The 27,666-nt window shown below is 25.5% G+C and overlaps 1 protein-coding gene across 1 annotated transcript; it reads right to left on the bottom strand.

Moving 5' to 3' along the window:
* Positions 1-254: 254 nt before the first annotated feature.
* LOC112602812 (ras-related protein Rap-2b) lies at positions 255-27,548 on the bottom strand (the record flags this gene model as incomplete). Its single annotated transcript, XM_025351135.1, is given in 3 exon segments — positions 255-1,441; positions 15,840-16,117; positions 27,321-27,548. Coding segments are annotated over 3 exon segments (846 nt in total). The 3' UTR covers positions 255-1,041.
* Between the last annotated feature and the right edge of the window lie 118 nt (positions 27,549-27,666).

The following is a 27,666-nucleotide window of genomic DNA, read 5'->3' as shown; positions in this document are numbered from 1 at the left end:
CGCCTTATTATTTATTACTTTTTTAGGTACCGAGTACCTACTTATAAAAAAAAGGCTCGGGTGGAGCTAAAGCCCAATCAGCCCTACCCGTGCGTACGTCTATGTATGTTATAGTTTTGTGAATGTATATTTTATAAATATAGTAATTATAATTTGATTTAAAACTATTTTAGTTTGATTCAACGTCGAAGAGAACATTAGAATATAATTTAACTTAACTATGATATCATTATACAGAATTATATGGTTATTATTAAGAGAACGGTTGGTGCAAGAAATATAATATAATATAGAGATAAAAAAAGTGATTTTGTTGTTTCAATATTCTAACTGCAGTGTCGGCTACATTAGACTGATAAATATGAATTAACGAAATATATACCGAATGTGCATATAATATATTATACACAAAATTTGTATGGAAGATGTGAAACTTGAAAATGTATGTTGTTCTTAATATTTAGTCGTAAACACATTATACATAATACCACTGAAGAGACGTTTATTTAATTATTATTTTATTATCATTATACAATTTCTATACATAATACTCTAAGGTACTTTATATAATTATATCTGATTAAATACTTTACGAGGTGCGTCAACGACGCACAAAATAGTATTTATTATTTGAGCACACCCGAAATGAACAAAATGTTAATCAATGTTTAAAGGTCAGTATGGTTGTATAATGAAACAGAAAGAACAAAAAAAAAAAAAAAAAATTAAAAATAACTAGCTAAAGGCTTTAAAGTAAACGGCAAAAAATAAAATGTTGGGTGCCAGTTTCATAGTGGAGAGGACGTTGGTAAAAAAATCGATAAACAATAATATAAACTTGTTAAATAATATGGTGAGATGTCAGTTGGTAACCAAAGATTATAGGTATACGTGACATCACGATGGGTAAAAAATGACGAAAATTGTAACGAACTGTGTACGAGTGCGAAGTTTGTTTTTATCGGACAACCGAAGACCCTATTATTAGCTTATGTAGGTATATTGTGTATATCGTATATTATAATATTTTTATGTGGTCATTTAGCTGACGTTGCAATCGTCCACGCCACCGCCATTACCCCCACCTCCACCGCCACCGGTGGTCGTGTCCCTAATTTGTTGTTTGGCCTTCCGGCTGCATCGTCTGATCAAGCTGCGGCTGCGCGGTTTCGCCCGTTCCTGTTGTTGCTGCTGTAGTTGGTGCTCGTCGCGGCCGTGACCGGAAGCGCCACCCGTCGAACCGGAAATAGTGGATGTTTCCGCATTGTCCGCGGCCCGTCTCGATGATTTGGTGTGGCTGACGTATGCGCTGGACCGACGTTTCAGCGGGCACGCCGCCTGGTCTCCCGTCCCGTTCAGTTTCCGGGACAACACTAACAAGCATTTGAATAGATCACGCACGTTTACGTTGTCCTTAGCTGAACACTCGATCAACTTAACCCTGCGAAAACGATTGTGTAAAGTTGTTCGTGTCAGACGTGTGTTTATACAGTATGTATGATATTTAAGTAAATGGTATGCACTACTTATATTATGCGTTATGGATGGGCAAGATAGTACCGGTGAGCGCGTTGTTGTATTAAACGGGTGAGTTGTTTAAAGGAGTTTGTGGTGGGATTGTTTTAGTTTATATTAATATTATATAGCTTAGTTATACTTTATACTAGGAACATCACTTAAACAGTATACTCTAAGGGGTATTTTTTCTAATAAAGACAAACAATATACCTATTTATATTTTTCACCTCAATTGTTTTGTATAATAACATCCATACAGTACTATATGAATAGCGTTCTAGTAAAATTAAAACTCAATTAGACTACACAAAAATTTTATATTATCACTCCTTTTTATAATGAAAATATTTAAATAGATTTAAATTAAAATATTTAAAAATCAAATCAAAAGCGTAACATTTATTTTTATAATACTCGTATACATTTAATAGCATATTATATCAGACTGCTTTGAATTTATTTTGTACTAACAAATGGGTTTATACGTCATAAGTATTTTATTACGGTACTTTCCTATGTCTGAGGATCTTTGGAGGTTAACGTTTAAAAGCTGGCTGAATATTTAAATAAATAAACTTTCAGCTTTAAATAAAGTACTTTTTATTAACCGATATTTTTAAACGAAATATTTTAAAAGTTATATGATTCCATTCGTAATTTAAAATTTTATCGATAATTGAAACATTATATAATACCTAGCTACAAATTATTTTAATTTTTCAAACTCTAGTTTAAACGTTATTTTTGTGTGTAATTTGAGAGATCAATAAAATATTTAAATGCTGGAAGTATATCAATATATTTCTATTATTTCTTCAAATTCATTAATCATAATGATCAACAAATGTTAATGCATTGAGAAATTTCAAATAACATTTTAAGTAAATTAACACGATTTGGTTAGATGAATTTATAGAAGAAATGTTACAAATTAACAATGTATTTTGTATTTTTGTCAAATGATTTTGGTAAAAATAAAAATTGCTCCAAATATCAAATATAATTAATTACCATACATAAAAATATATTATCATAATTATTGATTATTCGATCACATTTCATGCACTAAAAATATGTTGCCTTAGTAAAAATCGATTCTTAAAGAAATCAACACCAACATTTTTAGTAGTTATATTATGATCTAATTTCTGATGTATCTCTACAGTCCTTACCACCCATCGTTGAAGTGCACAGTATTCAATACTCTTGCTTATCGAAATCGTAAACGAAACCTATTTTTATACAATACAGATTATAGATACTCTGTGCGTTATTATAGTTGTCTAATACAAAGTGTTTACACTTCAGCTATGTGAATTTAAATTTTAAGTGCAGTTGACTTTATATTGGTTGGTCTGACCGATGTAACATAAAAAGGTCTTTGACATGTGCATAATTATTTGATGAAAACGTCAAAATCCTTTTTTGCGTTTTTTTTTTACGATCCTTATAATTTATGCTGCCTGTTTTTTTTTTTTTATTTATTCAAAACACATAGCCGTTATGGGTGTTTAAGTTTAGTGGTTTTAAGTATTAAATACATTATGAGTTATGACGGATATGTATTTTGTTGAATACGATTAGCTGGTGGTATATTCAATATTGTTGGAACCTTTTAGTAAATAATGCCTTAATAATATTGCTCATTGGTACTTGCTATTATAATTGCGTGAACGAGGAAATTAAAGTTAAGTCTTAACGCTGTATAAATAAATATTATAAAATAGGTGACATATTCAATTCATTATGGCATAGTCTTAAAATTTTAAACGTGTTTGATTAATATAAATTCATGAATTTTAAATATATGATTTATAAAAAGTAAAATTTATTGATAATGTGCCGTCACTTATTTGAAAATACTACAGATAGCTTTGCAAACTGGGTGCTGTGTATATTTTATGGAGACCGTGGTAAATAATATTAAACAGACATTAAAACCATACAAAATATATTTTAATGTAAGAACAAAGGAATTAGATTTTCAATTTTATATCGTAAATGTTTTAAATAATTTGTATGCCAATATTTAAAAACTTTTTTTTTTCAAATATAATTATTTATATTATTGAATACTGCCTAGAATTTTTAAATTTAAATTTAACGAAAAAAAAAATAAAAATGTATGAATTCATTAAATTATTAAAAATAATGCATACAATGAATATTTAAATACAACTTAAATGTTAAAGCTGAGGTTAAAATTAGTATTTATATACATACTATAAATATTAAATATTAATCAAGTCTTAGGAAATGATAACGGTACTTGTTTGTTAACGCCCCGCCAGTACGCCGCATAAAATTTATCGCCCCGCCACTCTTGTTTGTTATCGCTCCGCCATATAGTGTGCCGTTATTATACCTACAATTATCGTATTTAGCTCGTGGTGGATGATCTATTTTGGGAAATGGAAAAACTATTGTACATTTTATATTAAACCATATTAGTACGCTGCTGGCTTTCGTTATTTTAGTAAACTTTAACTTCGTTTGAAACCAATTCGAAAAATTTTTTTTTTCTTTTTTTTCTTTTATATTATAAAATGAATTTTAATGAATTACTTACAGTTGTTTTTAACAATGATACTGCAATTACATTTTTACAAAAAAATAATATAGTTAAAACTAGTGAAATATGTGAAAATGGCCATATAATGTTTATCAAGGGGTCACGATGGCGTTGTCAGAAAAGAAGTTGCCGGAAAGAAAAGGGTTTAAGAGTTAACAATTGGTTAACTGGTTCTAGACTACCAATACATACAATTGTACATTTCATATACTACTGGGCTCGAGAAATGTCTTCAGTAACTTTTTGTAAACATGAGCTAAAGATGGGACAAAATGCTGTGGTCGATTGGAGTAAAATAAAGAAATTGGTGGTCCCGGTCTTATCGTCGAAATAGATGAAAGTTTATTTGTGCGTCGGAAAAATAATGCTGGACGTATTCTACCTCAGCAATGGATTTTCGGTGGAATATGTCGGGAAACCAATGCATGTTTTATAATAAGTGTACCTGATCGATCGGAAAAAAACATTGTTACCTATAATCAAAAAATATATAAGACCAGGCTCAGTAATATTGTCAGATTGTTGGAAAGCGTATAATAATTTGCAGCAAGCGGGATTCCAACATAATACTGTAAACCATACGTATAATTTTGTTGATCCAGACACAGGGGCACACACCCAAAATATCGAGAGGTTGTGGGGTTCTGCTAAATGGGGAAATAAAAAGCGTCGTGGAACAAACAGAAATTTTTTGGAATCATATTTAGCAGAATTTATGTGGAGAACACGTCTCGGAAAACAAGACGCATTTGAAACCATTTTAAAAGATATATCCGAGTTCTGGCCTCCACTATAATTATAATTATATTATTTATTTACTAATCCATTTATACATATTTTTTTAAATTTATAAACATATATTTATTCATTTATTTTTAAATTTTTTATTATTAATAATACATAAATTACATATTTTATATTTATTTATTATTTTGTTTATTTTATTTAATTGGCGGGGCGATAACAAACAAGAGTGGCGGGGCGATAAATTTTATGCGGCGCACTGGCGGGGCGTTAACAAACAAGTACCATGATAACTTATTCGTGCTAAATAATTGATAGATTTGCAGGTTAATATTTTAATCTTTTTTTTTGTATCTAGCAGAATTTAAAGGCATTTTACATGCTTCTACCAATTTTTTTTATTTCTTTCTTTATCATTTCTATCGTTATCTCATGGTCCACTTTTTTTTTCCAATTATTCTTTCTATTTGCCCTCTTGGTCGTTTTTTGTTTATTTCCTTAACTTATACATTACGAACAAAGTTTCCGTCAGCTCATTAAACGTCGCTAGCCTACTCCAGGCGATTTGCTTTTAGATTCTTTCCAATGTTTGGTTTGTCGTACAACTTTTCTAAATCTACACTTTTTCTTTTTTCATATTCTCTGTTTAGATTTTATGTTGGTCCATTTATTTTTCATAGACATTTTCTTTTAAATATTAATAGTTTTTTCTCCATCTACTTGCGTAGTGGACCAATATTCGTATGCATATATTGCTACTGGGCATAGGTAACAAGTGTAGAGTTTTATTTTAATTCTTACATTATAATATTTATTCCGTTGAAAAAAAAAAAATAGCTTTAAAGATTTAAGAACATGATGAAAGTAAAACGATAAAACAAAAGACAATAACAAATATGTATAAGATCTGTAGGTATCAGGTGCTAAATCACTCCTAATCTTAATTTTATCATGGATTTTGTTAATTTCTTTGACATAATCTTTAGAAAACTGGATATATTTTTTAAGTGTTCATTCATTTTTTAAAAAATGCCATAAAAATGTAAAAAAAAAAAAATAAAAAAAAATAATAAAATAAAAAATAAAAGAAATTAATTTCAATATTTAACCCTAAGTGATAATATTTTTCCAATTGTTTATTTACCTAGTCAGTTTAATTTATATTATATCATTATTTACTATGCATTTATTCTGAGTTTATGCAGATTAAAATATTTTAAAATGTTGGAATATATTATTTGTTTTTAGGCTGACGTATATTTTAGTTTTTTAAATATAACGTTTTATTTTAGCATAATAAAACACTTAATTTTTTGAAAGGTGAATTAATACATATAAGCAGTTATTAGTATAATATTTAAAAAGCTTGACATTGAAAAAAATGCATGTTATAAAGTTCAAGAATTTATATTGATCAATTTTTTATTTATGTATTCATAGTATTTGTAACAGGAGATAAGTGTAGAATATAAAAATTTCATTAGATAATTCAATTACAGTTTTAACTTTTGAAAAATTTTAGAACGTTCAACATGAAAACTTAGGCCATATGATTAAAAGCGTGCTCTGGCGTTAGTATAATTGTTAATAAGTTTACGTATAGGTCACCACATTAAAAGCGATGCGGCATGGACAATTTAATTGAGAATCAATAATAAAAAAAATGATTAGTTAGATAAAAATTATATATTATATATAGAACATCTATAATGAAAAATTCGCTTTTAACGATCTTCAAGGGACCTAGAGAACCTGATCGCTATAATAGAACTTCGTTATACCCGGATTTTACAAAGTAACTACACATAAGATATAAAACCAACCAAATACATAACTTGGAATCGTTTTATCCGGATTATCGTTTTATACGGAATTGTAATGAGCGAATTCGGCTGTATTTTTAATTTTATTAACGAAGAAGAATCATAGTAATACATTGTTTAGAACTTATCGACTTTGGAAACTTGTGTTATAAAATGGTAATAATGAAATATATTTTTTTTTGTATATAATATGTGTTGTAGTCATCTATTTTTACAGTTCACAATTGTATTTAATTACTTGATAAAAACTATATACTTATTACGAAAACGGGTGAAATTTATGTTAATAAAATCGCTCCAAATAATATGATATGAAATGATAATATACAATACGAATACCATATACTTGTCGACAAAAGATGATTCAATATCCGATCAGATTATTAGTTGTTGATTGTACTCATCGACCATGTAATCAAATCATTTGCGTTATTAGTTTTTGATCGAATGCTCGCCAAGTATTTGTTCAAATTGAATAAGGCATAAGAGGCACTGCTTATCGCAATCAGGCGGATGTTATTATTATTTACTTTCTCATCGCGCTTTTGTACCATTATTGTTATTAATGAAAAGCGTAAAGTTGCTTTTGAAGGCATATCTCTGGTAAATCCATACTGTTTTTACCCATTAATTTTGTGTAAGTTAAATCACATTATTCCAAGGCCTTAATCGTCTCGAAATGTCATTATCGTCCTGTCGTTCGCATTCTCTATTGAATACGTCATTGCTGCGCACGCGTTTTACCGGTAAACATTTTATTTTAATTATGGTTTGTATTCAATTTGCCAAGTGGCTTGTACAAAATAAACGACTAGTAGTAATTTTCCTCAGTTTTTGCCTATTAAACATTTGAAAAACTTTGGTGTTATAACAGTTTTGGACAAATGATGTTAATACAAGACGAAAACGTAAAAAACAGAATTTTAAACATATACAATATAATAATAACATTAGAATAAAAAAAACATACTATTTATCATAATTTTGACGTATCGATTGATTTTTTAATTGTATAATATATGCAAATGTGCAGTTGGCATACGTAATATGAGTATAGTATAATTGTAGGTATAATGCTTTTCAAACCGTTTAAAAGATAATTTAATATAGTTAATAATATAATAATAAACTGATTCAATTATGTATTTACAATAATTTATATTGTATTTATTTAATAATTTATAATGAGAGACTATTGAAGAAATAATAATGATAAATTGGGTATTAAAGACTTGTTTTATTCGTATCAGGAAAAAAAAATAATGAAAATATTGATTTAATAAGTACAGACTCTAGCCTTAAAATAAGAATTATCAAATAGATAACAACGATCATGAATCACTTTAAAGTATATCATAAGACAACTAAATTTTGTATTGTTTTAGAAACCAATGAATTATTGACCAACATTTAAAACTACACAGTGTGACTTGTTTTAATTCAAACTATCTATTCAATTAAAACATATTTATTGTATTATTCTGAAATATAATTGAAATTGAATTAATCTTAATTAAAAAATATTCCTTTAACATTTTAATTTGTATATACACCGGACATAGAACCGATTTTTATCATTCGGTATATGTGTTATCGATTAAAAAATTAATTTACTTAAATAAGCTATCAAACAATGTTATATTTTGGATGGAAAATCAAAGACATGGAAATATAATAGCTCTTTACCAGTATGGTAAAATGCTGAACTGCGCGACTTTTAAATAAGGATTACCATCAAGATGAGCATAACGAGTGTGAATTGAATATTATGGATAATTTATGTACAGAGTGTTGCACTTGTGGTCTGTTTCACATATTTTGTTGCTAAATGCAATACGTGTTTTTTTAGGATCTTGGAAATCTTCTTTTCGGATTAATAAAACTATAAATTGATTGCATTTAAATCAGTATTAAAAATAGGATTTGAGTAAAATATGTACGATTAAATAATAAACAGCTCATCAGAGGAGATCATGGTTGGTGAATCATCCTGTAAATTTTATGTGAATGCATTAGTATATCAATCAGATATTACCTATAGGGTATTTTGATAATTAATTATTTATAGATATAATATAATATTGAAATTTTAAATAATGAACTGTGCACAGAAGTATATGCAAACATAGCGTATTAAAAGCATTGAATAAACACAACACGTTGATTAGGAAATCGTGTCATATAAAATACTACATAATGAAAAGCACATCAAATAATTCACAAATAAAATATTTATATTTTTCAACGATTTGTTAATTCAAAATGTAAAACGTATGTATTATCCTAGCGTTAGAGTTAGGATTGATGTGATTGATGTGAGTGTTTGTATAGATTACAAATGTTCCTTGGCAATATTGAGTATTGCGATAAAATTTATTTTTATATTATAGTTTTGAAACGAATATTTTAACTATCATGAAAGTTTTACCATAGTTATTGAAATGCTTTTTAAATGAATAAATTATCGTCCAAATTTCAATAAAAAATCGATACCACAAAATAAATGTTTTTTTTTTTTTTGAATTCATGAATTTAAATTGAATTACTCACAGAAAAAAAAAAAAAAAAAAAAACAAAAAAAAAACAAAAAATAATGATAATATTAATAATTATTAATGCAATTAAAATACAATCAATTATAGAGTTATTGAAAATTTTTCACCTTTGATGCGTTAGAATAATTTCAATACCTACAGTATGGAGGTGAGTTTAATTTACGCTATCCATGTATTGTGCAGTACATACATATTAATTAGACTTATCATTTACTTTATATCATATTACCAAAATACTTTATATTTTATAGTAAATTTATCGTAATATTTTCATTTTTATAAAATAGTGTCTTAGTGAATACAGATTTGCTGTTTAATAATTAGACAAATCATTGTGATACTAATTATTATTGTCGATTATGTTAACTGATGTAAATAGTAGTTATTGTTATAGAGAATACACTAAGTATTCTACAATAATAATAATATCAATAAAACGATACTTTTGAAAAATCCTTAATAACAAAAAATTGAAAGCATATACACAAAGAACAAAACTAATTTATGGATCTAAAGAGACAAAAGAAAAGTTACTCTTGATTTTAATCTTTGAGAATTCGTTCGGTTCAAAAAATAAAACCATCTATATATTTTGATTATAAGTATATTATAATTTCCAGTTTAAGGCATTTCTTTATTTTCTACCTTCAGCCACCAGAAACAATAAATATATTTTAATTTGAAAAAAATAAACTTCGATACTTAAACAATTGGAATTAATTTTATGTTTATGAATATACAACAAGAACTATATAATTTAAAATTAGAACAATATTCTAAAAGAAAACTTCAATAATCTTGTCGTCGTTTACAGTTAGAGACAGACTTAAGATTTTTTTGACAATAAATTTTTTTTTGTTTTACAACTTACTACTAGTTCTTAGTATTGGTAAAAAAACTTATGTCAATTAGGCTTACATAAAAAATGACTATATAGTAGAATCAAAAAATTAACTGAGTAATCTTTTATATTAAAATGTTACATTAAGTCACTTTATTTATTTTTCAAAAAAAAATTTTTTTATTAAAAAATGATTGAATATAAATATTATATTTTGAATGTTCCTTATAAGTCCAATACTGAAATACTTAAAATTATTTAAAACTACATCTAATATATGTTAACCGTATTTTTATTCACATATTTGCCTTTTTTCTGTAAATAGAAAATATACATAATCTTTCTGATTTGAAGTTTCGAAATAATTTCTGATTATAAACATGATTTTAAGATAAATAAATTGTAGTATTAATCAGAATATTTAAGTTAAACATTGATTTTATTTAGATTTATATTTTATATTTATAAAGATTATGAACTGAAATGTATACATTTTAATTCTAAATAATATAAGTATATATAATATATTATATTAAATAATTTAGTTATGGTTTGGATAAAAGTTATTATTAATAAGTAATACATATTATTTCATATCGATATAATCTTTTTTTTTCTTCATTTTTTAGTATTTTGTTTTTTTACTAAATAAGTTATTATTTATTGCTTAATATTATTTATTACATAGTTAGTTAATTATATTTGTTAGCTAGTTATGTTGAATTTTATGTACTTCTCATTTGTAAATAAAATATTTAAATTCCATTACATTATTTTTATAGACATAAAATATTAATCTAAAAAAACTCAATACTTTAAATTTAGTATTCTGAGTATAACAACAATTTGTTTAGTTTAAAATCATGGTTATTAAACGGATTTCAATACAAATTTCTTATAAATTTATAAAAAATGATTACGTACAAATTTAATCTTATTATTATAAATTTAATTAGTATGCTGGAAACTTATTGATATTTAGTTATTGTTAGAATGATATTTAATTATTTTTATTTAACATAAAATTTTGCGCAAGTCAAGATATAGTTTTCCACTTACATTTTGAAACCATTAAATCACTAACTTGTAGTGATATTTTTAAATGATTAAATTTTGTTCCATAGTGTATTGCAAGTATTAGAATGGTATTATTTTTCTAAGACATTTTAAAGAGGCGTTATGCTTTCGATGAAATTAATTTGAATACTTTTAGAAAAATAACATTAACTACGGCACAACATAATTTGTTTATGAATTTTAAATTCGGATTTCAAATAAGCTAACGAGTTGAAAACGACATTGTACACCAACGTTATATTATACAACGGCGTGTGCACATGGCCACAAATATAGCGTGTATATAATTTATTACTATCATTGGTATAAAAATTATATTATAATGTCACAGTTTAGCTTTATATTAATGTATAAATATAAATATGTATGACGTTTGTATGCACACACTATCCAAGTAATTGGTAATGCATTACTTAATGACAACGGTTTTTTTTTCTGTTAAAAAGTGGTTTGATTTTTTTTTTTAATATATGATATTATTACCATTATATAGTACGTACCTAAGTAAGTTACTTTCGAATTTATTAAAAAGTTATAATGGGATGAGTGTTGGCGTACATTATAGTATGATTAAATTTTGATACATACTCGTATGTGATATACGTACCTATATGAAATGTTAAGAGAGTAGAATGCAGGAAATATTACACATTACAATGTGTTCATTGATTTTTTTATACTTTCAGAAGTGTATAAAACTGCTGTAAAAGGAAGATCCATTGTTCAAATCGCATGTGCACTTTGAAAAATGTACAACCATTTTCTATACATCTATTGAGTAAAAAATATTGAGAAAATTACTGTCTTAGTTTTAAAAAGAATCACATTTTATGTAGATTTAAGTACTTTTTTTGTCAATTCCAGCTGTTTTTAGAAATTTCTCTCTAAACGTATTAAAAGTAAGGAATAAAACATGTATTTTTATAATTGATTCTTATTATCACAAATGTATAAAAAAGACACAGAATATTTTTTAATGTAATATGTTTAAATAATAATGATATTATAGACATAATAAATCTTAATCAGATACGAGGTCAGTGATCAGCGATCTTGATTCGTATAATGAAATAATACCTATTAATCGGACTCCATATAAACAGCGACGTGCTGACATATAACTTTAGTCGAGGTAATAAATATGTTTAATATAATTTAGATTGTTACGTTTTGTCAATGTTGCGTATATCAGTAAGTAGAGTACCATAATCTTTACAGTATTTGATGTCGTCAACAACACCAAATCACTATTTTTTCGACAGCGGTCGTCCGGACTACAAACGCTCGGGGCTAGAGATAGGAAATGAAATATACTTATTCTTCTTAGGAATTCAATGTACCTATATTGTAAATTATATTTGGGCTGCTACGTTAAATCTCGCGTATTTGATTGATGGACAACTTGTGTTTTTTTTTTCACGTTTAGTTATACTCGCTGAAGGGTTTGTTAGCATTACAAAAATGTGTATTTATACTTTATACAATGACAGACAAAAAAGATCCATCCTAGATTCATGAAAAAATATGAACATTGATGAAAAATCATTGAGGTCAAAAGCTGAATATTATTTAAGCATATTATTTATATAAAAAAGGTAAATTTTAAGTTGGTAGTTTAACTTAAAATTAGCTATAGCATAATATTATTTATTTTGTATTATATTTTGATAATTTATTGTATGTAACTTATCAGTTTTATTTTTCAGAAATAAAATATACGAGTAGAACATTGAAAAACAATAATATTGCAGTGTTCAGCCTTATATTAGGTATACTAAAATGATTTCGGTTCACATATTTTTAACAATTTAATTTTATTATTATGATTATTTTCATGAAAATAAAGCAATATAAAATAAATATATTTTTTAAATATTATTCTGTTTATAATATATAAGTAACAATATTTTGGAATTAAAAAAAAATTATTTTATACATTATAATACATTATATTACATATAATCCAATTAATATTGTTACTGGCTATAGTTAGGGATACACCTAGGTTAAAATTTGCACACTGGGATAACTTATATCATTTTATTTGAGCATTTTTACATTTTATTTAGAATTATTCACTATTATTTCGGGTGTAAGTAGGATATTATGCTAAATGTCCTTGGTCATATTATATCTATTCAAACTTATCTTTGTAATTCCTTTACTTCCGACATTTTCTACACAACGCATTAAAATAATTCGTTAAAATGTACTGTTATAAAAATAACATTTAAGAATAAATTATGTTTTGTAATGACGTAATGTCATAGTCCACTGGAGATTAAGTAGTAACAAATCCTAAGTCAAATTTCGAATCAAACGATATTTTATTAAATAATGTACTCAATAATTTTTTTTTTTCTATTGAAAGGTTGTAGTTTTATTTAATTTTTTTAGAGTATATAATTTAGAATATATTTATAATACGATGTTACCATCGTATATAAGTAACAACTGATAGAGAACTTAAAATTTTTTCAACATTAATGTTTATTAGTTACTAGAATAGCGCATATAGATCAAATACTTAAAAAAAAAAAAATTAAAATTTTTTAGTATTAGTTTGAAAAGATTTTATCTATTTCATTTAAAATGTGTTGTTATTAGTGAAATGGACCTTTCTTACAAGAACTAATACAATGGACAATAATAATTAGTGAAACATAAGAAATAATTATTGTTGAATATAATTATTAGGCCAATATAATATTATATATTACATAATATGTACTCGTATATTTAAGATATTCTACATTAATGTTGAATATTTTAGTACTATAATGATAATATTAAAAATTTGATGGTAACTGAAATTATGTATTTTACTCTGTTATACATTTCCTGTTTGCACCTATAAGTTAATAATACTCTAATATTTTTTTATCGTTTATTGTAGCATATGCAGAATATTTTTTAGGTAGGTATATATATATCATTATTCCGAATGATTAAATAAAATTATTAATTTGCCTATCCTTCTACTACAATTCGTATACCATGAAATGTCATCAATACCTATATTATATTATGTATTGTATATATGTTGATGCTCCAATAGGTAACAATTCAAAATATATTTCAGCCTAGTGATATTAAATTATAATAGGGTCTTAGTATGCCCAATGTAAAAATTAGAAGTTAAAATTTTGAAAATATTTCAACTGTATAGCGCCCACATGAGTTAAGGGGAAAACGGGAAATATACCCTCCAAAGTTTTCAAAAAAATGTTTAAATATTTCGACTATATTTATTGATATTTTTACTTTGGTACTGATTTATAAACTTGAAATTAATAGAAAAAAAGTATACTAAGAGATTTAAAAAATACGATTATCATTTGGAAAATAATTCATCAACTAATAAAATTGTTATTCGTTTGGTTGAATTTTTATAGGTTGGCATTGAATTTCTAAACGTATTTTTTTAACTTTTAAAATTTACGATCATGGTGTAAATCGGATATCGCATTTAAATTTTATTTTGACTTTTATCATCATGCTACTTTTGATGAAACACGACCAATGGATAACATACGTATATTAAATACTATTATTATTTTACCTATTGAAATCGGTTTAATTATCCAATTACTATTATGAACATCAGAAATTATATTAAAAAATTGATACGTATACTCAAGTTTCAGTTAATATAAATAATAACATAGAAATGGCGTGTAATTGAAAATATTGTACAATTATCATAAATACAAGAAATAAAGTTATTATTGATGTTTTATATTATGAAAAATATATAGAACCTTCTACGTGGATAATTTTAGTCGTATAACACGAAATATTTACAAGCATCTATTTATTGTAATATCATATAATATGGGAACCTAATTTATTGTAAAACATGTTGAAATATTTGATTTTGTTCCATTCTTTGTTAATGAACCAAAACCCTTAAAACTTCTATTATCTGATATTTTTAAAATCGCTATTAAATGAAACACACACACATATATATGTATATATTTATTTCTAATAAATTTAATTAATGTAATAAAATCATAATTATAACGAAAAAATTTAGATTCAAGTATATAGAATTTTGGGTGGTCGATATCTAAAAAAAAAAGTTCTAGTAAAAATATCAAATGATTAAGTAACGATTAGTTTTCACAAGATACAATTATTATAATGTTTCTATTTCTGTTTAATATAAATTATTATAGAATGTATTCATCTTCAAACATCATAATTATATATAAATCAACCAATGTATATAGTTCAAAAATTCTGTTAATTATGATATTATTATAGCATAATGTATTAAAAAGAACCAACACCGAAGAATATAAGAAAATATTTTTTTTAGTTTTTGTACCTATTTGAACTTGATGGATCATCAGAGGCACGTATTTTATTGCTTTTATAGAAAAAAAGTCGACTGGAAGTAATAATTAATATTTACGCCAGATAAGCTTATAAATCGGATTTGTGGGCAGAATGGATTTAATATGGATAAGTGTCGATAATTTAATTTATTGTCAATGTCAAGACTTACACAGGCTATAGATCATCACACAATACGAAAATTATTATAAATATAAATGCATAATTTAAAAAGTAATAAAGTAAATTTTATCGAGTTTATTTTAATTATTTTAGATTTTATATTATAAATAGTGTTAATATGATGAAATTATTCATGATTTCAATCATAAAAATATAATATTAATTATGCTCATTTATAGACTCGCCTCATTTTCGGTAGTTCACAGTATAGCCATTCAGAAGCGTCTTCCACAGTAACGCGTCTATGGTCGGCTGGCAGGTCAAGTTTGTTACCGGCCACTACAATTGGCAGCATTTGGTAGTCTTCACGCTGTTCGCGTACTTCTTCGAAGTTTCGCTTGACTGTCTCGAAAGACCGTTCGCAATCAATCGAATAGACGAACAAGAATGCGTTTGCATTGGCTATGCTTAACCGCCGCATGGCCGGAAACTGCGGGTTGCCGCACGTGTCCAAGATGTCCACCTTAAAGAACATAATATTACTTGTTATTTACTTAAAATATAATTTACTATCGTCAGAGATAATTGACTATTTTGAATTTCGATATTAGCAATTTTGGTAGCGCATTTAAAAATAGAGGAAATCCTGTTGTGTAAATCTTGATGAAGTCACTATTTAAATATTAATGGAGTAACGTATTTAGAGTAAATCTTAGGTGGCTAGTATTTAAAATATCTTGTATTTAATTACTAAATATTATTCTATATATTAAGGATTTATTTTCGTTTTTAGATATTAAATGGAGTAATGAATGAATTGATTTTATAATGACGTATGTTATTTTATGTCATATCACATTTTGGAAAGTAAAAATGTTTTGATTTTAAATTTTGGAGGTGTTTTTAGTAGAAAATTAGATGTAGTTGATACTTTGAAGGGTTTAAAATAATAAATTAACAGTATATTCAAAATAATAAAGAAAAATTTTCAATTTTTTTTACTTTAAATATTATTTTCGCTTAGTCAAAAAACTTGAAGATGTAATACAAGGTTATTTGTATATTGTTATGATTAAAAACAAAAATAAAAATCTATATGCAAATTTTATTAGTTTTTGAAGTTAAAATTTTAACAAATTTTACTTAAATCGCGAAAATTAGTAAATTATTTTGTAATTGAAAATACATAAAATGTTTTGTATATTTGAGATTTAAAAATTGAATGCAGGGTTTTTTATATACATTTTTAAACCTAGATTAAAAATAAAGTAAACCTAGATTAAAAATAAAGCCCCATCAGAAAATCGAATTGGTTTTTTAATGGACGTTTGAAGTTGAAATTTTGACAACATTTGTCTAAATCATGATAATTTACAAACAAAGAATGTGTTGTTGTAACAAATTTATAAAATTTTCAATTTTTATAGTTAAGGTATGGAAATATAATATAATATTTCTAAGTAATTAACACTAAAATAAAAAAAAACTTAAAAAATATATTAACAAAATATTTTTTTTAGACATTTGATGTTTGAATTTGGATAAAATTATATATTTTAATGATGAATAACGATGTTAATTATTTTATAATAACTTAATAACATTATTCTAAGGGACTTAGAACTTTTATATAAATATATATTATAATGAATTTTACTCTAAAATATGGTATTCAAAATATGTGGACATGGAGTAGGTAACCATTTAAATTATCACATAAATTAATATTTTAAACCTGGCAATGGACCGGAGCAATAAGAAAAAAATTAAACATAAGCCATGACATCGGAACAAGTTTATGTCTAAACCCAGAAAACGAAATCAACACAATAGAATTCTTTAACGCATTTAAAATGCTAAACCTACCTACTATAAGATATTAAGACCAACAATATTATAAAATTATATATTTTTTTTTGTTAAATGTATTGTCTAAAAATGTAACGCTAATGGTTCTAGTTATCAAAACTACTAAAATTTTAGCCCAAATTAACTTAATATTAAAATGATTTATATTTAAATACAAGAATTGACATATTTTGAAAAATTTACAATTCATGGCTTAGGTCTATATTATAAAAAAATGCGCTGATCGCAATAGTTCTCTTCGTGAGAGGTTGGTGAAGTGTAAGAGGGTTGTTGAGGATCTTGCATGTTCCGGTGTATTTGGGAAAGTTGATGACTTGCTTTATTGTTAAAGTTTCATTGAAAGTACCACATACTAGCGTTGATTCATCTTTGATAAGGTAATCATGTATTGGATGGGAGTGACTTATTCTAGCTCGAGTGATTTTACTTCCTCTCTTATCTTAATATTAGGAGTATATTTCAATTTTTAATTTTATTATTATATTATATAATTTTATACTTCTTAGTTTGTTGAAGAATTTTGGTATTGTGCCAGAAAATTAGGTTAAATTAGTCAATTATTTACAGTTACATCGTATTGCAATCATTTGAATCGTTGTAAAACTTATTTGAAAGAAAAAAAATAACCAGATATCATCATATTACTGCAGTCTCTAGTGTATTATTTATTTAGTTGTAATAACTAATGTCAGTGAATTGTATCAATTATATCCAAAGAAATTAATAGAGTTATATATCTGTAATAATCTGATGGCTCCAGTTATTTATTAGATACATTCTCATTGTTATAAATAGATAAATTGATATCATCGATATCATGATTTTATAATACAGTTACCTATTTAAATGAAATTTTAAGTGTCGTCAAGGTTATAGCTGGATGTGGTGAGATGATAATTAAAAAAAGAAAAAATTGTTTTAATTATTTTAGACTTAGCTTTTACGTTTTATTTTATATTATATGTTGTATTTACATACTATACGTACGGATCAACTAAAGTATATTTCAATATAGCTGTGTAAGATGCATCATAGCTTATGTGGATTATCGAATCGACAAATATTTGTGTTATAATTAGTGCATACAATCATATACTTTAAATAGCTCTATTGTCATGTAAACGATTCACATGTAAATTTACTATGGGTATAATATATTGTTGAACTCGATAGCGTTTATTAGAAACACAAGTCGGCGTATATTTTATCACGAGACAATTCAATGTTACATTTGTTATTTCGATTGAACTTTTAAGTTGTTTAATATTGAAAACACAATATTGTTCAAAACTATATACATACATATATATATAATGTAGGTACTGAAGATGACTGTGTCTTTGGAGATGATAGTCGCGTCCACGAACGACCAATAAATACTATATTTGAGTGAAGAAAAACCAAATGTAGACGTGATATGATTTTCAATGTAACAAAACCGTTTTTACTACGTGCATATCGACTTTAGTCCTTATCTCCATATATACCTACAGTTACGTGCCTTTACATATCTAAATATACGTTTTCATTTTTTTTTTTTTTTTTTTTGAAATGTTAGTTAATTTTAAGCTCACATTTCCTACTTATTAGCCATTTATTTTTACTCAAATAATGTAATTTAATTATGTATTTATTCAAATTTTTTTAATCATATGATTTTTGTCATTTATAAGTATACTTAAAAAATATATTTTAAAATACTTAGATTTTTTTTCATTATTGAAGAAGTACCTTGTGTCGATAAAAACTTCTTCCCCCCTCCCCCTCCAAATAAATGAATAATTAAGAGATAAAATGCTGTGAGCATAGGTACTTGAAAAATTAATCACTATGTACGTATATTTCTATAAACAGTATAAACACTTTATGCTACAAAAAATGAAATACGAGGGGTTGAAATCCATATCTCTGTAAGTCTTCTGTTACGTGACCCATATTTAAACTCTAAAAATGAATTTAATTTTTATTTTGATGGTTTGAATATATTATACCATGTATTTTAATTCGTTTTTATCTACTTACCCCCCTCCATCATAAAATAGGTAATTAAATATTTTTACCCAATTATTTTTAAATGCGTTTATATTTGAATATCAATTATTGTTTTATTGAATTTCTTTCTTAATAATCATGAATAGTTATTACAAATGGAATTCAGGCATTCATCATAAAATATGGGTTCTTTTTTCTAATTAGCTTTATTTATTAAAAAATAATACGATCTTAGATACATGCTAAGAAATATATAAATTTTACACATATTGTAAGATTTTTGATTTGAAATATACTTTATGCGTTTATCATAAAATCTAATTAAGTCTTTGCCTATATATCAGAAATACTCAAGTATCTGTTTTTATATAATTTTATTTGATATGCAAATTTATTCACAGTAAAAATATTTCAGTTAATATTATATATTATTATTATCATAGTTAATGTGATGATAGTTTATAATTTAAACGTGATTTAAATATATTAAACTTTTTATAAGATCTGGGCTAAAAATTCTGTAAAAATTCATAAACTACCTATAGCAGTTAGCATATAAATATTTAAATGTTCTTTTTATGCAGAAATAAAGGATAAACGTTTATGATTAAAATATTATTTGTTATAGTTTAACGTGAAAAAAAAAATTAAATATAAACGCACAGATATTACTATAGATTATCTTAATATGTTTAACACGAACTGTAAAACATCAACTATATTTGTTTCATATACGTATATTACATAATATCAAAAACATAAACTTTAGCACGTGCACAACGTACAGAAACAAACAAATTAAAATCCTCCATGAAAACATTTTTTTGTCGACGATTGAATATTATGTTTTATAGAACAATTTTTCCAGAGTTTTTTTTAATTGAATGTTTTACTTTTGCCTACAATTGTATTGCTATAGGTGCACAAAACACAAAAATATCTAATAAACACATTTAAAGTCAATCAAAAGTCTTGTGATAGGTAATTTTGAAAATCGCATATAATAGATATTATTATCATATTATATAATAGATGTTAGTAATTATATTAATTTTTATGAGATAATATGATATACTAAAATTGTAGAGAATACGCATGATTTATATAGAGAAATGGAAAGTGAAAATTAATGTCTGTTGACTGTTGTACATACTCGTATGTATTAACGTATATTAACAATATAGTGGTGTACGATCGTGAGATGATTTGTAGTGTTACTATTATTATCTACACTACGACGATTATTGCTAATAATTATTAAAATATTTGATGTTACACTATTGTTACGGCCACACCTACGTATTTATCACAGACAATAGGTTAGCAGCTGTGTAACCAGTAACCATAGCTGATAAGACAGTAAGAAAATATTCTATAGTTAATTTAAATGTTTTTAATTTAAAATCGATGATTAATTGTTTGAATTTAAAATGTATTTGTGTTTATGAAATTTTATCAGGTACTAATATAATATAGTAAGTAAAAATATCTTTTAATTTATATTAGAGGTGTTTTTTCAAATGCTATTCAATGTTAGGTGTATAATTATATTGAATGCGTACCAACATTTTGACTAACAGTTATAGAGTTATATACTGAATTGTCAATAAGTCAGAGGCAGCCAATCAAGTTAGAATAATTAAATGTATAAATGTATATATATTGTATAAGTCTATCTATTAATCGAGAGTTTCTCATTTCTATTGACACGGTTTTCTAATTATAATTTATATATATAATGTGGTGATGTATATATTTTGATAGTTAAATTTGATAAAATATTATCCAATTTCCCTACTAACAACAAGGTAGAATGATAACATGATTTTGATCCGACAGTGTTTAGTATAGGTACCTCCGTCGAATAGTAAGTTTAGACGTTTAAATGCATTTTTATAAAAAAAATGAAAAATGTTATACCCTTATGAGCAGTTATTTATAAATAGTAAATGTGAGTTTAGAAAAAAAAAATTAAAATAAAATAAAATAAATATACAGGTTTTTCATTTAAATTTATAAAAAAAAGTAATGATAAATAAAATTGTTAAATAATATAAAATTTTAATTATTAGTACATATTTTGTACTGTTTAGGTCAGGGACTGGAACCTTGATGATTTTTATGGTTTGGGTTCCGGTAAGGTTCCTAGAAAAACTAAAATTTTGATTTCGGTTTCTTTTTGGTTTATAAATTTAGGTTTCGGTTCTTTTCGGTTCTTATAAAATGAAAATTATGTTTTTTGTTTAGGTTTTATACTTAGAAAAATATGGGTCATTTTCCATTCTTTAAAAAATATTAGTATTTTCAATACTAATATTATTAATTTTCATAATAATAATAATATATTTACCTAGGTATTTGCTTAGTTCATAATTTTTATTATTTATTAATGACAAATAAAAATAAAAACAATAGAATTATTACAAAACCAAAATTAATCATAATTCATAAGAAACCTTTACAAAAAATTAAATAAGAGTTCCGGTGGTGTTCCGGTTTTGAAATTAATTTAAATTAGGATTCTGGTGAGGTTTTGGTTTTAATACCGATTATTTTTGGTACGGTTATAGTCCCTGGTTAAGGTATTCGTAATTTTATTATATCACTAAAAAATACGATGAGTAAAGCTGATATTACAAGAAACATAATATTTTCTATAATTATTAATGTTCACTATAAAAGCTTAAATATTGTAATTATTAATTCGCCGTTATTTGAAAATTGAAAGAAATTAACAATCACTATTTTTTTTTTTTTATATATATAAAATCTTAACAATAATAAAAAAAAAAAAATGATAATATCCATCTTAGATTAATTTAATTTTACATATTAATATATTATGTTAAATGTTAAAAATTTATAATAGTACGTTCTAATTTAATTTTTAAAAGACATTACTTTACGTTTTATATTAGCTAATTTACGATACACTCGTAAATAACATTGTTAAAAGTCTTATGTATACACATTGTAAATATAAATTATTAAAAATAACAAGTATTGTTGATTAATATTATAATATTTAAAACGAGATAATAAATCAAATGCATTTATTTAGGAGGTTGATATTCGTTGTGGTTGTATTTTTAATGTACCGTATTACTGTTCTTAGAATTATAAATAATAATGCATCATATAAATTAGATAGAAAAATCACTCAAATTGACGATAATTTTGTTTAAAAGTCCACAGATTATAGTAAATTTTTACCGGATTTTATTTAATCGAAAGTTAAAAAGTTTTATAAATTATGAACTATAGTTAAAGCAATACGATTATTAAAAATACAATGTTTTTATTGTATTAACGATCATTTTAAAAATATTTAAAGAAATTTATTTCCAGGAATTAGATAATATTTGTTAAATAAATCGCATCTAGAACCATTAATTGTACTATAATGAATTTTTCATAAAAGTATTGAAGTATTATTCTATAATTATAACTATTCTTTAATAATATTGTTGATTTGCTATCACAAATAATAGTGTAGTATATTTTCAAAAATCATTTAACTAAGTTGATATTTGCATTAATACACGAAGATCAAACTTCATAATCTATGAATAAAATAATATAAAATAAAATAAATATTTGAGTATGCTTGATAATTTGTTATGTGTAAAATAAATTCATCAAGCCTGTTCTCCGTTTAACTTTTTCCCCAATTAACCAATAAATGATGCATTAATAACATTCTGAGTTTTGGAATTTTAAGCACTTAGGTATACTTATATTAAAAACCATTTTTCAATTTTTAATATGTTCTTATGGGTAAATAATGATAATACAAAAATGTTTTTTTTTTAACATTCGAGTTTACATTTTCTACTAAAAATTGATATTTTTATTATATTCAAATAATTTATTTTGAAAATCTTGATGACTTTAAATTAGATTCTAAGTTACTAAAATGTATGTATTAAGAAGAATAGTCCATGATTATAAAATATGAAGACTAAAATAATTTGAAAATTTTAGTTACTAATATTAATATTTTAATTTATTAACTCACATTTTATAATTTATAAAAATTTCCCTAAAATAGTAGTAGTTTAGTAATATATTAAAATATATTTATCATATTTTATATTTTATTTAGCATTATTAATATCGATTAATAGTACACAAAGCTTAATAGCTCAGAAACTATTCGTAGAAATGTTAATTTAGATAACTTATAAATAAAAAAAATACCTAATTATTGATGTATATACAGTAAATAAGGATGGTTTTGGTTGAAAAATTAAGTTATGTACTCGTTAAATTATACAAATAATATATAAATTTAAAACATGATCTTTTAGCTTATTAAAAAAAATTTCATAAATTAGAAGTTCAATGCATTATTTAATTGGTAAAAATGTATTTACATAATATCTCACTGCGGTCATCATATAAAATTCTCTGTGCATCCTCTTACAAAGTTGTATACTTTAAAACTTATATGACTATTGGAATATCTAACGGAATTTAATAAATCTTGCTTTGAAATATTTAAATAAATTAACACTGTAAATATTGTTTACTTTGGTGTTTGAAGTACTACACCTTAAATAGCAAAAACGTTTTTAATTTTTGTAATTTAAATTATAAGTAAATCAGTAAGTATTCAAAATTATGACAAACTGGGCTTTTTAATATGGTCGTAGTTTTCAAAAATCGTACATCAATTAAAAAAAAAAGGTAAGTCTAAGTAACGGGGTGAATACTAAAGAGACATCATTACTTAGTATATACATTTTATATTGTAATATAATAGCCACCATGCCTAAAACGGTCATCGAAATAATGCGGTTAAGTCCAATACATAATATGGATGGTCGACGTTGGATCGCGCAAGTGCTATTCAATTGAGCCATTAACCCTTCAGCATAGTTCCGTCCATCGTCCGAACTCTGTATATATTCACTTTTACAAAGGGGCTTTTGTATGGCATATAGTGTGGAAGTCATGGCCGTGGAGCTTAAGCTCTCTTATCCTCCTCTTCTTCCTCCTTCTCTTACTACTATTATAGTTATTTTTTTTTACTATTTTTTTTTTATTCTGAATTGTTAACCTTGGATAAGACTGTCCATGCTTTGCTTTTCCACCGGACTACTATTGTTTATTTATAAAACGTATATTAATAAGTCGTACATTATTATTTATAGTAACAGCAAGTATAATTACAATTTAAAAGTAAATAATTTACAAAATAATAAGTAACAGTACAGTTTATAATATTACGATTATTATTACAATAATTGACTATAGCTGTTCACTGTGGTCGCTTTGACTTTGCTGTTTCTCCTTTTTCTCAATGATCATTATTTAAGTAATGTATTTTTCTACGGCATACCAATTTTCCCGGTTATTTAGCACAATAGGTACTATGGAATCTGGAGTGATGTCCTCACCCACTGTGGTTTCCACTTCCACGTGTCTTTTCACCCATCGACCGCATCCAAAAAATCGTCTATCGGGTCCCCGCATACTACGTTATCCGGATTTTTCAATACGCGCAAATTTATGACGGTAGGCTTGAAAGCAGCCGTGCCTCGTCAAGAACTGGGTCATAGAATAACCCGCTACTCTGTAGGTTCGGTTTGCCAGCAACGTAATACTGGTATTAATAACCGCTTCGTCCACGTTCCAGTGGTGATTTCCTCTTCCCATTCTTTCTGCCACCTGCCTCACAAATGTTTGTCTGCTATACTCTTGGCATGTTCTTATTCCGTGCTATCAAGTGTATTGAGATAATGTTTGTCACTACCAGGACAGCTCCATTAGATACCGTTCTGTAGGTACTAGCTAAATCATGGTACGTTGGGAGCCGGGTAGCTGCCAACTATTATTAGTGTTATAAATATTACTTGTACTCTACTACGTCATATAATAATAAATGCTCGTTGTCCTATGTATGTGGGTGGTGGGTGGATTAAAAGGGTGTATAACACGCAGTAGTGACGGAAATATTTTGGGAGGTGAAGAGGAAAGAAGTGACGACAATTTTAGTGGTGTTATTCGGTAGCTGTAGAATGAGAGAAGTGACGTCAACTGGTGGTAGATGATTTTGGTCGCGCGTCTTTGAAACAAGACGTTTATTTGATGTCCTCGATCGTTGCAGCGTTATATATAATAATCTATAGCGACCATGGGGATTTGAAAACAATACTATAAAATATAGTACGTCAACGTAACAACAATAATAATAATAATAATAATAACCATCAAACAACGGTCCCGTTGTAAGGCGTCTGTCAGCAGCATACTTACTCATAGACGATATTATAATACGCGCACATGCGAAAGACAGCGTAATTTGATCGCCACGAATTTCCATTTGGCAACAACGATATTAGTTTCATTTCGGACAAACAGATCTTTTGTAGATAATTTTATATTTTATACCTGCACATTGTAATTATTATTAATTATATAACACATAGATTACAGTTCATGACGACTAAGGAGAGATAATCATAATAATGTTTAATATTCGATCAGATTTCGTATATTATTATATTCCTATAATAATAATTATTATTATTGATGATTTTTTTATTTATTGTAATGTACAAAATTGAATTTGCTGTATTAATTTCACGTATTGATATGTTTACATTTAAATAATATTGAGTACTCATTTAGTACAACTTAGTTTGAAACAATATATTATGTATATTTATTAATATACATAAAAACGTCAGTGCATACAAGATATACGCAAATATATACACATAATATTATTAATAATATTCAGGAAATATTTAAAATTAAATTATCTTTGTTTTTCATGTTTGTTCACATGAAAGTTTTAAACTCACAATAATAACTGCAACCCATAATATTACTTGGTGACGTACTAAATTAATTTATCAATTGGTATTTTAATATCGTTTTAGTATACTATTCAAGGTGTCGAAATATAAAATAATTATAGTTGCAAGTTATTCTAATGAAGTTTATATTGATTTGCATAGTAATCAGAATAACCAATAAGATAATATATTAAAATTTGAGTAATATTTGTAATTAATTATATTTAAATACATAATATAAGCAATATTATGTAAAATAACATTGCAAAGTTGCGACTTTATTTTAATTGAGATGTTAGTATTTCACTATTCGTATTTAGTAATCAATTTTAGAGAAAGTAAACACATATTTACAACTTAAACCCTGCAATCATTCTGAATTTATCTATGCTAAATCAATCTAATTAATGTTACTGTAATACATTACATATGTTTTATCTGTTTTATCTGTTTTAATAACAATATTATTAGTAAATTATGCTTAAAAGTAAATGCCTACCGATTATTGATTAAATTATTTTTTTATTTCTTGTTGTCAATAATTGATAAACTTTTTTCCAATCAATAACTCATGCATTTTATAACGTAGTTTCCATTATAATTGTTTAAAAATATATCAATTAAAATACATTTAAATGTAAAATATTTTATAGTTGTACAAAATATGATAAATACTCGTGTTTTATGGTTGAAATCTAAAAATAATGTTACACATTTTGTTGTAGGTAGGTAAATATTAATGAACGAATTCCATTGTATTATTTATAATTTCTTCATAATAATATGTTCAATGCTAGGTTTAAACTAAAGACATGCATATAATAATATTTCACTAGAATCCCGGTAAACTATATGTTCTATAAAATAATTCAATGCTAATTTATAATTGACATTGGAATTTTGAATATATTTTTCAAATTTACATTTTTATTTTTTATATGATATATATTTTAATGATTTTTCCAAATATTCTAAAAACCAAAGCTGCAGTAACAATAATATTCATAAAAATGTGTTCTTTAATAATGTTAATACAATTTATAGAATATTATAACTTACTTTGAGCTGTTGGGTTGTGCCGACGTTGAATTCTTTACTGTAAAGATCCTCTACCGTCGTCTTGTACTTGGAGCAAAACGAGTTGTACAAAAACCGTTTGCAAATTGCACTCTTTCCAACACCAGCATCACCAAGCACCACTAATCTAGTTCTCTCGGGGTCGGCCATGATATACCGTATTGATCCGTAAGTTGGTCTACTGTTTCATTGTCTAATGGACATTATGCACTAAATTAAATAAATAACGATTTGATCAAAAATAGGATTAAACTATTAGTACACGTTATAATATTATACTAATCCAAATTTGGTTATTTTTATATTTACTTTTAGATTCATTTTTGAG

Source organism: Melanaphis sacchari, unplaced genomic scaffold (genome assembly GCF_002803265.2).
Source record: "Melanaphis sacchari strain LSU unplaced genomic scaffold, SCAv2.0 Contig914_pilon_pilon, whole genome shotgun sequence".
NCBI lineage: Eukaryota > Metazoa > Arthropoda > Insecta > Hemiptera > Aphididae > Melanaphis > Melanaphis sacchari.
This window is presented reverse-complemented; position numbering and strand designations above follow the sequence as displayed.